Here is an 18,042-nt window from a genome sequence, read left to right as displayed (position 1 = left end):
TAGAGTAGCAGTGGTCGAGTGTGTTACTTGCTCCTGTACTGCAATCGATATGCTGATAGAATTTAGGGAGCCTTGTTCTCAGATTTAGCTTTGTTAAAATCCCCAGCTACAATAAATGCAGCCTCAGGATATTGCAGGGGGATATACATGTCTGTGACGATAACCAAGGAGAGTTCTCTTGAGAGATAATATGGTCTGCATTTGATTGTGAGAAATTTTAGGTCAGGTGAACAAAAGGACTTATGTTCTTACAATTACACCATGAATCGTTAATCAGGAAACATACACGCCGCCCTTCTTCTTATCAGAGAGATGTTTGTTCCTGTCGGCGCGATGCACTGAAAATCCCGTTGGCCATGTCTCCGTGAAACAGAGTATGTTACAATCCCGGATATCTCTTTTGAAAGAAACTCTTGCCTTAATTTTGTCGACTTTGTTAACTGGGGTCTAGACGTTAGCGAGGAATATACTCGGAAGCGGTGGGTGGTATGCGCGTATCCGAAGCCTCACTAGAAGACTGCTCCGACACCCTTTCCTCTGATGGCATTGTTTTGGGTCTGCCTCTGGAATCAGTTCAAATGCCCTGGGAGTTGCAGACAAAGGATCTGCTTTGGGAAAGTCATATTCCTGGTTGTAGTGCTGGTTGTGCTGGTAAGTTGATGTCTCTCTGATATCCAATAGTTCTTCCCGGCTGTATGTAATAACACTTAAGGTTTTCTGGGCTAACACTGTAAGAAGTAATGCATAAAAAACCCAAATACTGCTCAGTTTCCTAAGGACTTGAAGCGAGGCTGCCATCTCTATCAGCGCCATCTCATGTTGCCATCCACACCTAACAGAACCATCATCAACAACTGGTATACATCTTTCTCCCATATACACACACAGCCTCATACTGTCCTGATCTGATTGAACACAAATCATCTGCTCATCGATGACCCTTTTCACTCTCAATATTGTCTGGTTCATTCCCCTGTCCCACTGGGTACCCTAGTCTGTTTCTCACACTCTACACAGATATCACTCCTGGTCTGGTTAGGATGATAACTCTTACTAGGAGACCATAACCATCTCTCTTTCTGTGTAGAACATGTCTGATCTGGACAGTAAGATCCAGGAGAAGGCCATGAAGGTGGACATGGACATCTGTAGACGCATCGACATCACGGCTCGCCTGTGTGACGTGGCCCAGCAGAGGAACTGTGAGGATGTCATCCAGATGTATCAGGTAGTCTGTCTGTCTTTCTGTCTGATGGTGTCTGTCTGTGTCTGTCTCGCTCTGTCTATCGGTTTGTCTGTCTAAGTCTCTCTTTCCACTCCTAGATCCCTAACACCCAGTCTGCCATCAACTGTCGCCCTCGGAAACAGACCCCGCTGTCCGTCAACAGTAGTGAGGGTGATGAGACTATCAGCACCTCGGAGAGCGATGGGGGCCTGCCCAGAGAGGAGGAGCTCTGTGGCTCGTCAGCCAATCAGATCAACGAGGAAATGCAGAGGATGCTCAACCAGCTGTGAGTAACATTACAGGACTGGTGTTTGTTACATGTGTAGTTTCTCTTATCAGGCTTCTACAGGTACAACCAGCTTCTACATTGTCTATACTCTACCATAGTATAGGTATTAGACTGATAAGAAGGAAGCTTCCATGTGCATTTTCTCCAGAGGCCAAACAAACGTTAATAAACAAACATTTATGTGTGTTGCAGGCGGGAGTGTGAGTTTGAAGATGACTGTGACAGCTTGGCCTGGGAGGAGACAGAGGAGACTCTGCTGCTGTGGGAGGACTTCCCAGGATGCACTCTGGCTCCAGAGACCACCCACCAGCCAGGAGAGGTATGGTGCGCTTTAGAATGTTGATGTTTAGGTATTCCATAGTAACTCTATGGGGTTAACTGATGTTAGAACTATGGAAGTAGTACCTTCAGCTTCTCATAAGTACAAATTGATGACTTAGTGCAATACCTTTGTCCAATTAGTTATATTGTTTTAATGATTTATACAGATATATTTTTGCATAGGCTACACAACAGCCCATAGATATTTATCAGGAGCTTCTATATTGCGCAGTTACTCAGTTTACAGCTTTGTCAATTGTATTTTCCAGGAATTGGTTTTGAATAGAGCTAGACAGAATTCGGGTGAGGGATGTGGTAATGGCATGCTGATAACAGGGTTTATTGCTCACAGGCATTTTGCCTGGCTGTCTGATTTCAGTGGTGCTAGTGGTTTAAACTGTCCCAGGGCACTGACCTTCACTCCTCTGGGAAATATATTTTAGCAGGCGATTGTTTTCCCCAACACGCTTACACACTCCAAAAAGCTTTTCACTAATGACTGCATGCCTGGAGGCTTGTGTCTACACACACACACACACACTAGTTGCTAGTTAGTATCTGTTTTCCATTTACCAGTCAGAATATATATTTTTAACACTGTGTCTTGTCACTCTGAGGTAAATAAAAAAGCCTTACTGTAATTGAATTAGCTGATTACATCAGTAGATTACCTCAGCGATGTGTAATTCTACTGTGTTGTACTGTCTGGTCGTGAGGTGTACCAGGTGTAACTCTACTGTGTTGTACTGTCTGGTCGTGAGGTGTACCAGGTGTAACTCTACTGTGTTGTACTGTCTGGTCACACAGACACATCTTCATAAACAACCAATACTCACACACACAGACACATCTTCATAAACAACCAATACTCACACACAGACACATCTTCATAAACAACCAATACTCAGACACATCTTCATAAACAACCAATACTCACAGACACAGACACATCTTCATAAACAACCAATACTCACAGACACAGACACATCTTCATAAACAACCAATACTCACAGACACAGACACATCTTCATAAACAACCAATACTCACAGACACAGACACATCTTCATAAACAACCAATACTCACAGACACAGACACATCTTCATAAACAACCAATACTCACAGACACAGATACATCTTCATAAACAACCAATACTCACAGACACATCTTCATAAACAACCAATACTCACAGACACATCTTCATAAACAACCAATACTCACAGACACATCTTCATAAACAACCAATACTCACAGACACATCTTCATAAACAACCAATACTCACAGACACATCTTCATAAACAACCAATACTCACAGACACATCTTCATAAACAACCAATACTCACAGACACATCTTCATAAACAACCAATACTCACAGACACATCTTCATAAACAACCAATACACACAGACACATCTTCATAAACAACCAATACACACAGACACATCTTCATAAACAACCAATACTCACACACACAGACACATCTTCATAAACAACCAATACTCACACACACATCTTCATAAACAACCAATACTCACACACACAGACACATCTTCATAAACAACCAATACTCACAGACACATCTTCATAAACAACCAATACTCACAGACACATCTTCATAAACAACCAATACTCACAGACACATCTTCATAAACAACCAATACTCACAGACACATCTTCATAAACAACCAATACTCACAGACACATCTTCATAAACAACCAATACTCACAGACACATCTTCATAAACAACCAATACTCACAGACACATCTTCATAAACAACCAATACACACAGACACATCTTCATAAACAACCAATACACACAGACACATCTTCATAAACAACCAATACACACAGACACATCTTCATAAACAACCAATACACACAGACACATCTTCATAAACAACCAATACTCACAGACACATCTTCATAAACAACCAATACTCACAGACACATCTTCATAAACAACCAATACTCACAGACACATCTTCATAAACAACCAATACTCACAGACACATCTTCATAAACAACCAATACTCACAGACACATCTTCATAAACAACCAATACTCACAGACACATCTTCATAAACAACCAATACTCACAGACACATCTTCATAAACAACCAATACTCACAGACACATCTTCATAAACAACCAATACTCACAGACACATCTTCATAAACAACCAATACTCACAGACACATCTTCATAAACAACCAATACTCACAGACACATCTTCATAAACAACCAATACTCACAGACACATCTTCATAAACAACCAATACTCACAGACACATCTTCATAAACAACCAATACACACAGACACATCTTCATAAACAACCAATACACACAGACACATCTTCATAAACAACCAATACACACAGACACATCTTCATAAACAAGCAATACACACAGACACATCTTCATAAACAACCAATACACACAGACACATCTTCATAAACAACCAATACACACAGACACAGACACATCTTCATAAACAACCAATACACACAGACACAGACACATCTTCATAAACAACCAATACTCACACACACAGACACATCTTCATAAACAACCAATACTCACACACACAGACACATCTTCATAAACAACCAATACTCACACACACAGACACATCCTCATAAACAACCAATACTCACACACACAGACACATCTTCATAAACAACCAATACTCACACACAGACACGTCTTCACAAACAACCAATACTCACACACAGACACGTCTTCACAAACAACCAATACTCACACACAGACACGTCTTCATAAACAACCAATACTCACACACAGACACGTCTTCATAAACAACCAATACTCACACACAGACACGTCTTCATAAACAACCAATACTCACACACAGACACGTCTTCATAAACAACCAATACTCACACACACAGACACATCTTCATAAACAACCAATACTCACACACAGACACGTCTTCACAAACAACCAATACTCACACACAGACACGTCTTCACAAACAACCAATACTCACACACAGACACGTCTTCATAAACAACCAATACTCACACACAGACACGTCTTCATAAACAACCAATACTCACACACAGACACGTCTTCATAAACAACCAATACTCACACACAGACACGTCTTCATAAACAACCAATACTCACACACAGATACGTCTTCATAAACAACCAATACTCACACACAGACACGTCTTCATAAACAACCAATACTCACACACAGACACGTCTTCATAAACAACCAATACTCACACACAGACACGTCTTCATAAACAACCAATACTCACACACAGACACGTCTTCATAAACAACCAATACTCACACACAGACACATCTTCATAAACAACCAATACTCACACACAGACACATCTTCATAAACAACCAATACTCACACACAGACACATCTTCATAAACAACCAATACTCACAGACACAGACACATCTTCATAAACAACCAATACTCACACACACAGACACATCTTCATAAACAACCAATACTCACAGACACAGATACATCTTCATAAACAACCAATACTCACAGACACAGACACATCTTCATAAACAACCAATACTCACAGACACAGATACATCTTCATAAACAACCAATACTCACAGACACAGACACATCTTCATAAACAACCAATACTCACAGACACAGACACATCTTCATAAACAACCAATACTCACACACACAGACATCTTCATAAACAACCAATACTCACACACACAGACACATCTTCATAAACAACCAATACTCACACACAGACACATCTTCATAAACAACCAATACTCACAGACACAGACACATCTTCATAAACAACCAATACTCACAGACACAGACACATCTTCATAAACAACCAATACTCACACACACAGACACATCTTCATAAACAACCAATACTCACAGACACAGACACATCTTCATAAACAACCAATACTCACACACACAGACATCTTCATAAAGAAACCCCGTCTTTCTCCCCTGTCATTCTATAACCGTACTCTTTAATTGATCACTTCCATGTATTTTTCTTCCCCCTCTCCGTCGCCCCCTCTCTCTGTCGCCCCCTCTCTCCGTCGCCCCCCCCTCTCCGTCGCCCCCTCTCTCCGTCTCCTTCCTTGTCTCTCTCCGTCTCCTTCCTTGTCTCTCTCCGTCTCCTTCCTCCTTGTCTCTCTCCGTCTCCTTCCTCCTTGTCTCTCACTCTTCCTCCTTCCCTCTCTCCCTCTCAGCAGGAAGACCAGTGTCTGGAGAAGGTGATTAACGACACTGAGGACTTATTCAAATCCAGGGAGAAAGAATACCAAGAGACCATCGACCAGATTGAGGTTTGTTGGGGGGGGGTGTGAGACAGTGTCTTGGGCTATGTTAGTGGTTGACCATGTGTTTCTCCATGTGTTTCTCCCCAGTATGACTCGGCTACAGCTAAGAGTGATGTGTTTCTCCCCAGTATGACTTGGCTACAGCTAAGAGTGATGTGTTTCTCCCCAGTATGACTTGTCCACAGCTAAGAGTGATGTGTTTCTCCCCAGTATGACTTGGCTACAGCTAAGAGTGATGTGTTTCTCCCCAGTATGACTTGGTTACAGCTAAGAGTGATGTGTTTCTCCCCAGTATGACTTGTCCACAGCTAAGAGTGATGTGTTTCACCCCAGTATGACTTGGCTACAGCTAAGAGTGATGTGTTTCTCCCCAGTATGACTTGGCTACAGCTAAGAGTGATGTGTTTCTCCCCAGTATGACTTGGCTACAGCTAAGAGTGATGTGTTTCTCCCCAGTATGACTTGGCTACAGCTAAGAGTGATGTGTTTCTCCCCAGTATGACTTGGCTACAGCTAAGAGTGATGTGTTTCTCCCCAGTATGACTTGGCTACAGCTAAGAGTGATGTGTTTCTCCCCAGTATGACTTGTCCACAGCTAAGAGTGATGTGTTTCTCCCCAGTATGACTTGGCTACAGCTAAGAGTGATGTGTTTCTCCCCAGTATGACTTGGCTACAGCTAAGAGTGATGTGTTTCTCCCCAGTATGACTCGGCTACAGCTAAGAGTGATGTGTTTCTCCATGTGTTTCTCCCCAGTATGACTTGGTTACAGCTAAGAGTGATGTGTTTCTCCCCAGTATGACTTGTCCACAGCTAAGAGTGATGTGTTTCACCCCAGTATGACTTGGCTACAGCTAAGAGTGATGTGTTTCTCCCCAGTATGACTTGGCTACAGCTAAGAGTGATGTGTTTCTCCCCAGTATGACTTGGCTACAGCTAAGAGTGATGTGTTTCTCCCCAGTATGACTTGGCTACAGCTAAGAGTGATGTGTTTCTCCCCAGTATGACTTGGCTACAGCTAAGAGTGATGTGTTTCTCCCCAGTATGACTTGGCTACAGCTAAGAGTGATGTGTTTCTCCCCAGTATGACTTGTCCACAGCTAAGAGTGATGTGTTTCTCCCCAGTATGACTTGGCTACAGCTAAGAGTGATGTGTTTCTCCCCAGTATGACTTGGCTACAGCTAAGAGTGATGTGTTTCTCCCCAGTATGACTTGGCTACAGCTAAGAGTGATGTGTTTCTCCCCAGTATGACTTGGTTACAGCTAAGAGTGATGTGTTTCTCCCCAGTATGACTTGTCCACAGCTAAGAGTGATGTGTTTCACCCCAGTATGACTTGGCTACAGCTAAGAGTGATGTGTTTCTCCCCAGTATGACTTGGCTACAGCTAAGAGTGATGTGTTTCTCCCCAGTATGACTTGGCTACAGCTAAGAGTGATGTGTTTCTCCCCAGTATGACTTGGCTACAGCTAAGAGTGATGTGTTTCTCCCCAGTATGACTTGGCTACAGCTAAGAGTGATGTGTTTCTCCCCAGTATGACTTGGCTACAGCTAAGAGTGATGTGTTTCTCCCCAGTATGACTTGGCTACAGCTAAGAGTGATGTGTTTCTCCCCAGTATGACTCGGCTACAGCTAAGAGTGATGTGTTTCTCCCCAGTATGACTTGGCTACAGCTAAGAGTGATGTGTTTCTCCATGTGTTTCTCCCCAGTATGACTCGGCTACAGCTAAGAGTGATGTGTTTCTCCCCAGTATGACTTGGCTACAGCTAAGAGTGATGTGTTTCTCCCCAGTATGACTTGGCTACAGCTAAGAGTGATGTGTTTCTCCCCAGTATGACTTGGCTACAGCTAAGAGTGATGTGTTTCTCCCCAGTATGACTTGGCTACAGCTAAGAGTGATGTGTTTCTCCCCAGTATGACTTGGCTACAGCTAAGAGTGATGTGTTTCTCCCCAGTATGACTTGGTTACAGCTAAGAGTGATGTGTTTCTCCCCAGTATGACTTGTCCACAGCTAAGAGTGATGTGTTTCTCCCCAGTATGACTTGGCTACAGCTAAGAGTGATGTGTTTCTCCCCAGTATGACTCGGCTACAGCTAAGAGTGATGTGTTTCTCCCCAGTATGACTTGGCTACAGCTAAGAGTGATGTGTTTCTCCATGTGTTTCTCCCCAGTATGACTCGGCTACAGCTAAGAGTGATGTGTTTCTCCCCAGTATGACTTGGCTACAGCTAAGAGTGATGTGTTTCTCCCCAGTATGACTTGGCTACAGCTAAGAGTGATGTGTTTCTCCCCAGTATGACTTGGCTACAGCTAAGAGTGATGTGTTTCTCCCCAGTATGACTTGGCTACAGCTAAGAGTGATGTGTTTCTCCCCAGTATGACTTGGCTACAGCTAAGAGTGATGTGTTTCTCCCCAGTATGACTTGGCTACAGCTAAGAGTGATGTGTTTCTCCCCAGTATGACTTGGCTACAGCTAAGAGTGATGTGTTTCTCCCCAGTATGACTCGGCTACAGCTAAGAGTGATGTGTTTCTCCCCAGTATGACTCGGCTACAGCTAAGAGTGATGTGTTTCTCCCCAGTATGACTCGGCTACAGCTAAGAGTGATGTGTTTCTCCCCAGTATGACTCGGCTACAGCTAAGAGTGATGTGTTTCTCCCCAGTATGACTTGGCTACAGCTTAGAGTGATGTGTTTCTCCATGTGTTTCTCCCCAGTATGACTTGGCTACAGCTAAGAGTGATGTGTTTCTCCCCAGTATGACTTGGCTACAGCTAAGAGTGATGTGTTTCTCCCCAGTATGACTCGGCTACAGCTAAGAGTGATGTGTTTCTCCCCAGTATGACTCGGCTACAGCTAAGAGTGATGTGTTTCTCCCCAGTATGACTCGGCTACAGCTAAGAGTGATGTGTTTCTCCCCAGTATGACTTGGCTACAGCTTAGAGTGATGTGTTTCTCCATGTGTTTCTCCCCAGTATGACTTGGCTACAGCTAAGAGTGATGTGTTTCTCCCCAGTATGACTTGGCTACAGCTAAGAGTGATGTGTTTCTCCCCAGTATGACTCGGCTACAGCTAAGAGTGATGTGTTTCTCCCCAGTATGACTCGGCTACAGCTAAGAGTGATGTGTTTCTCCATGTGTTTCTCCCCAGTATGACTCGGCTACTGCTAAGAGTGATGTGTTTCTCCCCAGTATGACTCGGCTACAGCTAAGAGTGATGTGTTTCTCCCCAGTATGACTCGGCTACAGCTAAGAGTGATGTGTTTCTCCCCAGTATGACTCGGCTACAGCTAAGAGTGATGTGTTTCTCCATGTGTTTCTCCCCAGTATGACTTGGCTACAGCTAAGAGTGATGTGTTTCTCCCCAGTATGACTCGGCTACAGCTAAGAGTGATGTGTTTCTCCATGTGTTTCTCCCCAGTATGACTTGTCTACAGCTAAGAGTGATGTGTTTCTCCCCAGTATGACTCGGCTACAGCTAAGAGTGATGTGTTTCTCCCCAGTATGACTCGGCTACAGCTAAGAGTGATGTGTTTCTCCCCAGTATGACTCGGCTACAGCTAAGAGTGATGTGTTTCTCCCCAGTATGACTTGTCTACAGCTAAGAGTGATGTGTTTCTCCCCAGTATGACTCGGCTACAGCTAAGAGTGATGTGTTTCTCCCCAGTATGACTCGGCTACAGCTAAGAGTGATGTGTTTCTCCCCAGTATGACTTGGTTACAGCTAAGAGTGATGTGTTTCTCCCCAGTATGACTTGGCTACAGCTAAGAGTGTTGTGTTTCTCCCCAGTATGACTCGGCTACAGCTAAGAGTGATGTGTTTCTCCCCAGTATGACTTGGCTACAGCTAAGAGTGATATGAACCGTCACCTACATGAATACATGGAGATGTGTTCTATGAAGAGAGGCCTGGATGTGCAGATGGAGACCTGCAGGAGACTCATCACCCAGAGTGGGGACAGGTACACTCACTCCCTCACTCTCTGCCACCGGCACTCACTTCTCTCTCTCACAGTTTCTCTTTGGCTCACTTTTAATGACCTACAGTAGTTTACAGTAATCTGTACATTTTCTATGACCATGTTTTAAACACATTCTTGTGCCTACTGTATACCTGTTATTGTCTAAATGATGCATTCCCCCTAAAATGGTCTACTTTCTCTACCTCTCGCTCTCTCGCTCTCTTTATAGTAAGCCTGGCTCTCCTGTGGCTGGTGAGGAGAGCGTTGACCAGGCTAAGAAGGAAAGGACAACAGCGTCGCCTCTTCTCTCCAACTCTCCTCCCAGATCATGACTTATCAAGACCACCTCCATCACATGCTTCATACCATCCAAGCACTGTACCACGCAACACTCTACCGTCACTATAGCAACGCCATGTTTACATTCTAAACACTAGATGCGTATTAGTCTATTTTTAATTTTCTTCATGCTATCTTCATTCACATACCTCAAAATAGGAAAGTGGCAGATCTATCTGTTTTTAGCTACGGTGTAGTGTTGTGTGTTTCCAACAGCTTTTAGTCCCCTCGACTGGAAAGTGGTATTACTAGCACCATGGAAGTCTGTACATAAGAATCCACTGTTTAGCAGAGCAAAGGTAACGAGGTAATGGATTGAAATACACAACTTGAATTGAGAATACCTCATAGCAACTTTTGATCAATATTACAATGAACTCATATGAGTTGTAGGCTAGCGTGTACTCTTAAGGTAGTCGTTGGTACTACAGAGAACCATGGTAATAACTCCTATAGCATGATCCATTTCCACACAGCCATAATGATAAACACGCCACACACCAATACATTCATGATAGGCTAGCATAGCAGATCATTCTAACAGTGCTTTCCTGTTGCAACATTGAGGGTTGTTTTCAGACTCAGTCAAACTCACCTAGAAGTATAACACAGTAAATATAAGCCTTAGGGCGTGTTCGTAAATTCACTCTGGAGTGCCAGAGTGCGCTCTGTGTGTTCGTAAATTCACTCTGGAGTGCCAGAGTGCGCTCTGTTTGTTCGTAAATTCAAAGCTTTGTCAGATTGTCCGTTGGTAAATTCGCCGTGTTTCGCTCTCGGAGCGACAAGAGCGCACGCTGGACGCTCCGGCCGAGGAGTAGGGTTGATCCGAGCTTTCTGACCTCAAAATGGCAGTCAAGCACCCAAGCGAACTGGCTAATGTTGGCTAGCTTGCTAGCTACTTCCAGACAAAAATGAGAGCACCTCACTCTGACCATTTTACTCACCCTAGCAGAGCTGGTTTGGCTGTTTACATGTTATCCAGAGCGCTGGTGACTAACTGTGATGCTGGCAACAATTGAATGAAGCTTTTTGCCGATGTTTACTGACACCAGCCCTATTCACAGGGTGTTGAGCGCTGGTAGAGTCATCAGTTATTCTGCACTCTGGCACACTCAGATGAGAGTGCTTTGAAATCGGAGTCGATAGCCAGAGAGAATTTACCAACGCACCCTTAAACAAAGCAAAGCCCAGTTGGCAAGAGAGAAAAACTCCAGATGTATCACTTTATTAGCAACAAAACAGAAATGTACTGTATCATAGTTATTCAAACGGACTAAAATAATATCAAATCACTCATTTTATCAAGACATCTACACTTCATTCATAGGTATCGATGAAAACTAGAAAAAGTCCAATCGTAAACTAAACTCTAAGATGCAGTCAATCCGATGGCGTCACTGATGTGTGTGATTCTGCACTCATGAGTCACATTTTGAAACAAAAGCCTGCCCGTCGCTCTGCCCTTTCGTTGACACCAGACAGGGTGTCATGGTAACATTATTTTACCGTCCTGTTTCACTTACCTGGTATTTACTAAGGAATTATTGGATAACATTGTGTAACATTGCATTCTTTCTTCAACACAACTGGTAACTAACTACCTGGTACTAAATGTTACATAGTGGTGCTTGTTTCACTGAATCCCAAAGAACCCCAAAAGTAGTTTTATTGTAATTATAATGTAATACCATTTTACTGTGTCGAGTAAAGTAAATAGGAGACTGTAACCAGAGTCAACAAGAGGAGAGAGGGGGGGAGAGCGAGAGCAGAGTTTTTTTGTTTTAGAATGCAGCCGTAGCCTAGAGTTTCCACTAGATAACACAGCCACAAAATGAAAATAGGCTATATCGAAGGTTAGCAGTGTGGTTAAGTTTCGGGTCAGATCTTAAGAATATAAATTGTAGAAATAGACAGGGTTTGACTTTGTGGTTGTGTAAACTAGTGATGACCATAGCCTAGCCTGGTTCCAGATCTGTATATGTGCTTTAGTCAACTCCTCTAACTATCGTTGTCATGCCATATGCTTTTCTATGTGACTCCAGAGAGGTCATCTCTGCCACTGATCCACTTCTATCAGGGACTTTGACTTTTGTCATGGCATCTATGGTGAAAGAAGTTCGCTAGAGCACATACTGATCTGGTACCAGGCTAGTCATAGGCTCTGTGTCGGCCCTATATGTGGTAGTGCAGTGTGAATAGTGTAAATACTCTGTTAAAGCTGATCTGAGGGCAGCTCTGGGGCCTTGCCCTGCTCTCTGTGTCTCTCTGTCACTGACACAGGGAGAGGGATACATATGACAAAGGGCATTGACACCCAAGTGTTATTATACCTACGAGCTGTCTAATGTATACTAATGTTTTGTTTAGTTTCCAGCAGCAGAGAGCAGAGAAAGCCCTGCTACTCTGTCCTCCAGCAGGGAGATGGGTAGGCTAGCTATGATAAGTTAGATAGGCGAGATCTATGTATCTGTTCTGTGCTCTCTATTTCTATGTCTGATCTGGTTGGTAAGGACTCAATGCATCAGTAGTATTGTATCAGAGAGAAACGGAAGATTGATGAACAGGCTATAAAAGACAGAATGAACAAATAGACAGACCGACAGATGAATGTACAGTACGGATAGATAGATGGACAGATTATTGAATAGATGGATAGATTGATGACCTGCTGAGATAATTTGTTTTTGCTACTTGAGTGCCAAAGCAACTGAAAACAAGCAGTCTGAATTAACTTTGAGAAATATTGCTGAAACATTGTTATATAAGTACTAAATACTGATGCTGAAAAGCTATCTGACACGGTGCTTGATATGATCTAACCTATTTTTGAGCTTAAAAGTTAGCCGTTATAAAGAAAGAGCAAAGCAAATATGTATATTCAATAATACAGCAGTAACAGCAATAATACGAGTATTATATGTAACAGAAAAGTAATAATGACGTGTACAGATGTAGGATCTTAATTTGATCACCTTTGTTGCCGAGAATTTTCCTGTTCTAAAAGGGCTTCTAAAGTTTGTAATTTCCACTTTGAAATTTCAGACTTGATTTTCCCTAATGAAAAATGCATCAACCCATACAAAAATGGCCATTAATTATAATCCACAAAATAAATCACATTTCCTGTTGCTGCAGAATTTTGTCCTAGCTCAAATTAAGATTCTACATCTGTAATAAGTCAAACTCGTACACGTCACGAATGTAAACAATTACTGAGGAAAACTTGTTTTATTTTCTCCACTTGTCATCTATTTGTAGATTGGGTGAAATCGCTACAGCTGAGGAGTAGATTTCCTCTCTGTTAATTCAACATACACAATGTTATTCAGTAGAATGTAGATGTACAAGACATTTTTGTTTGTCTTCATTGGCATTGAAAGATGCTTCACTTTGAATACAAAACCTCAGATAAACAATATTTAATAACTCAATAATAGAACACAAGGATTCCTTCACAAATACTATCTCTTTATCAACAACCAAATGGAGGCTTCAGTTTAGTTAATTTCATTTGTGTTTTTCTTTTTCTTGTTTGATGAGGAAGTTGTTGAAACAGGTGCAGGCTGCTGGTCACACCTCAATATTGTAGAAGGGTTTCCAAGGCTTTCTCTGAACGATTATATAGGTTGTGAATAACAGGTTTTGAAACCATGAAAAAATGATATGCATGTCTTAAGCTACAGTTGAAGTTGGAAGTTTATATACATTTAGATTGGAGTAATTAAAACTTGTTTTTCAACCACTCAACAGATTTCTTGTTAACAAACTATAGTTTTGGCAAGTCGATTAGGACATCTACTTTGTGCATGATACAAGGAATTTATCCAACTATTGTTTACAGACAGATTATTTAACTTATAATTCACTGTATCACAATTCCAGTGGGTCAGAAGTTTACATACACTAAGTTGACTGTGCCTTTAAACAGCTTGGAAAATTCCCGAAAATGTCATAGCATTAGAAGCTTCTGATAGGCTAATTGTTATCATTTGAGTCAATTCCAGGTTTACCTGTGGATGTATTGCAAGTCCTACCTTCAAACTCAGTGTCTCTTTGCTTGACATCATGGGAAAATCAAAAGAAATCAGCCAAGACCTCAGAAAACAAATTGGAGACCTCCACAAGTCTGGTTCATCCTTAGTACGCAAGTATAAACACCATGGGACCATGCAGCCGTAATAACGCCCAGGAAGGAGACGCATTCTGTCTCCTAGAGATGAACGTACTTTGCTACAAAAAGTGCAAATCAATCCCAGAGCAACAGCAAAGGACCTTGTGATGATGCTGGAGGAAACAGATACAAAAGTATCTATATCCAAGTAAAAACGAGTCCTATATCGACATAACCTGAAAGGCCGCTCAGCAAGGAAGAGGCCACTGATCCAAAACCATCATAAAAAAGCCAGACTACGGTTTGCAACTGCACATGGGAACAAAGATCGTACTTTTTGTAGAAATGTCCCCTGGTCTGATGAAACAAAAATAGAACTGTTTGGCCATAATGACCATTGTTATGTTTGGAGGAAAAAGGGGGAAGGGAGGGACTGGTGCACTTCACAAAATAGATGGCATCATGAGAAGGAAATGATGTGGATATATTGAAGCGACATCAGTCAGGAAGTTAAAGCTTGGTCGCAAATGGGTCTTCCAAATGGACAATGACCCCAAGCATACTTCCAAAGTTGTGGCACAATGGCTTAAGGACAACAATGTCAAGGTATTGGAGTGACCATCACAAAGCCCTGACCTCAATCCTATAGTACATTTGTGGGCAGAACTGAAAAAGCGTGTGTGAGCAAAGAGGCCTACAAACCTGACTAAGTTACACCAGCTCTGTCAGGAGGAATGGGCCAAAATTCACCCAACTTATTGTGGGAAGCTTGTGGAAGGCTACCTGAAACGCTTGACCCAAGTTCAACAATTTAAAGGCAATACTACCAAATACTAATTGAGTGTAGGTAAACTTCTGACCCACTGGGAATGTGATGAAAGAAATAAAAGTGTATGTAAACTTCTGACTTCAACTGTATGTATTGGGTATGCCATTCCTTGGGCTAGGAGTTTCTCCTGACCACATGACCTAGGTCCTAGACCAGAGGTAATCAACTATTACCCTACGAGGTCCGGAGCCTGCTGGTTTTCTGTTCTACCTGATTTACTAATTGCACCCACCTGGTGTCCCAGGTCTAAATCCATCCCTGATTAGAGGGGAACAATGAAAAAATGCGGTAGAGCTGGCTTTGAGGTCCAGAGTTGAGTTTCAGGGTCCTATGCTGTAAGGCTTGAACTAGGTTTTTTTTCTGCTCAGGTCATATGGCCAGTAAAACTCCTGGCCCTAGCGTTCCTGCTCTTTGGCCAGAACTGGAGATTAAAATGGAGAATAGAAGGCAGCGGAGAAATAGTGAGAATATGTTTTTCTTTGTATATTTTACTACACGCACAGAGAGACTGAGTCTCTGCAGTATGTATGCATGAGTCAGCGTGAATGTTTAGGAGAGTGTTTTAATGTCCTTGGTTTTTAAAAATAGTTTTACTGGTTCACTTACAACATGAAGAATTACAATAGTCCTAAAATGCACACTGTCTTCCAGTGTCTGTCTGACAATAAACCAATTCATATCCTCTTCACAACTGAACTGAAGGCTAACGGTATAACTGAATCATTGTAAACTAGAGTGGTAGGGACCATACAGTGATGTGTTCTGCTGACTGGATTCCCATCTCTGCAAATGTCTGTAAATCGACTTGAAATACTGTATATATGTAAATCAATGATGTACAATAATCGCTCTAATATTCCTTCAATAATCAACTTTCTTCATGAGTGTATGTGATTACAAAGTAAATTTGTTTTAGAAATGGCACCAAAGTGTAAAAAATAATAAATAAAAATAACTACTCACATGCAAATGCTTTAACATAATGATGGTATGATTGCTATGATATTGTATGCATTAAAGGAAAACGCTATGTTGGATATATTGTATGTTTAAACACTGGCAATGCAAGGAGGTCCATAGTCAAAAATACTTAGTGTCAGGTTCCCGGATTTGGCACATAGCTGAACTTTTAATGTAGATTGAGATATTTGATTGGTCTTTAATGTTTCTTGTAGACCAGGAGCCAATGCTCTTGCTCGGTGAGGACCAATGTATTCTCTGGTCCATATATTTTACCATCAACTAATTCCATCTGGCCTGAGTAAGCTAGCATGCAGGTGAATATACTGAGTTGTCAATGAGAAGACTGTTAGGAATCACCAGGGCCTCATTTACTAAGCATCTGCACCAGTGCCATGTTTAAACCTGCTCTTTTCAAAAGGGAACGAGTCATTGAACAAAAGGTCAAGGGAGAAGTAAAGTCCATTTTCTGTTTCTATCTCATCTTATAATTCCCTCCGAAAAGAGCAAGTGTAAACATTGCGCTGCTTGGTAAATCAGGCCTTGGTCTTTGTTTGGGTGAGGTGTGAGTTATTTGAAACTGGACTGGCCCCTTGAACATGTGTGCTTCAACGCAGAGCTCTGTGTACTGACAGAGAGTTCAACGCAGAGCTCTGTGTACTGACAGAGAGTTCAACGCGGAGCTCTGTGTACTGACAGAGAGTTCAACGCGGAGCTCTGTGTACTGACAGAGAGTTCAACCCGGAGCTCTGTGTACTGACAGAGTTCAACGCGGAGCTCTGTGTACTGACAGAGAGTTCAACGCGGAGCTCTGTGTACTGACAGAGAGTTCAACGCGGAGCTCTGTATACTGACAGAGTTCAACGCAGAGCTCTGTGTACTGACAGAGAGTTCAACGCAGAGCTCTGTACTGACAGAGAGTTCAACGCGGAGCTCTGTGTACTGACAGAGAGTTCAACGCGGAGCTCTGTGTACTGACAGAGAGTTCAACGCGGAGCTCTGTGTACTGACAGAGAGTTCAACGCAGAGCTCTGTGTACTGACAGAGAGTTCAACGCAGAGCTCTGTGTACTGACAGAGAGTTCAACGCAGAGCTCTGTGTACTGACAGAGAGTTCAACGCAGAGCTCTGTGTACTGACAGAGAGTTCAACGCAGAGCTCTGTGTACTGACAGAGAGTTCAACGCGGAGCTCTGTGTACTGACAGAGAGTTCAACGCGGAGCTCTGTACTGACAGAGAGTTCAACGCGGAGCTCTGTGTACTGACAGAGAGTTCAACGCGGAGCTCTGTACTGACAGAGAGTTCAACGCGGAGCTCTGTATACTGACAAGAGAGTTCAACGCGGAGCTCTGTGTACTGACAGAGAGTTCAACGCAGAGCTCTGTGTACTGACAGAGAGTTCAACGCAGAGCTCTGTGTACTGACAGAGAGTTCAACGCAGAGCTCTGTGTACTGACAGAGAGTTCAACGCGGAGCTCTGTGTACTGACAGAGAGTTCAACGCAGAGCTCTGTGTACTGACAGAGAGTTCAACGCAGAGCTCTGTGTACTGACAGAGAGATGGAATGAAGAATAAAAGATACAGCTGAGCAATATAATTGTGTGTTTTTTTGTTGTTGTGGAATTGGTGAGTTTATGCTAGAAGCCCACTTGCATTGGCTGCTATGTGTGTCTGTACTTCCT

At 42.5% G+C, this 18,042-nt stretch overlaps 1 protein-coding gene across 1 annotated transcript in view; it reads left to right on the top strand.

The window, feature by feature from the left end:
* Nucleotides 1–17,955, top strand: part of LOC109883108 (intermediate filament family orphan 1-like) — a 41,857-nt gene extending 23,902 nt beyond the window's left edge. Inside the window, exons 4-9 of the mRNA XM_031787214.1 lie at nucleotides 1,088–1,228; nucleotides 1,324–1,511; nucleotides 1,707–1,833; nucleotides 6,070–6,165; nucleotides 9,992–10,122; nucleotides 10,352–17,955. Coding sequence (XP_031643074.1) covers nucleotides 1,088–1,228; nucleotides 1,324–1,511; nucleotides 1,707–1,833; nucleotides 6,070–6,165; nucleotides 9,992–10,122; nucleotides 10,352–10,454 — 786 coding nt within the window. The 3' untranslated portion in view covers nucleotides 10,455–17,955. The remainder of the gene's footprint in view (nucleotides 1–1,087; nucleotides 1,229–1,323; nucleotides 1,512–1,706; nucleotides 1,834–6,069; nucleotides 6,166–9,991; nucleotides 10,123–10,351) is intronic.
* The last annotated feature ends 87 nt before the right edge of the window (nucleotides 17,956–18,042 follow it).

Source organism: Oncorhynchus kisutch, linkage group LG13 (genome assembly GCF_002021735.2).
Source record: "Oncorhynchus kisutch isolate 150728-3 linkage group LG13, Okis_V2, whole genome shotgun sequence".
Classification (NCBI taxonomy): Eukaryota; Metazoa; Chordata; class Actinopteri; order Salmoniformes; family Salmonidae; genus Oncorhynchus; species Oncorhynchus kisutch.
Note: the sequence above shows the minus strand (reverse complement) of the source record. Positions and strands in the feature narration are given on the sequence as shown.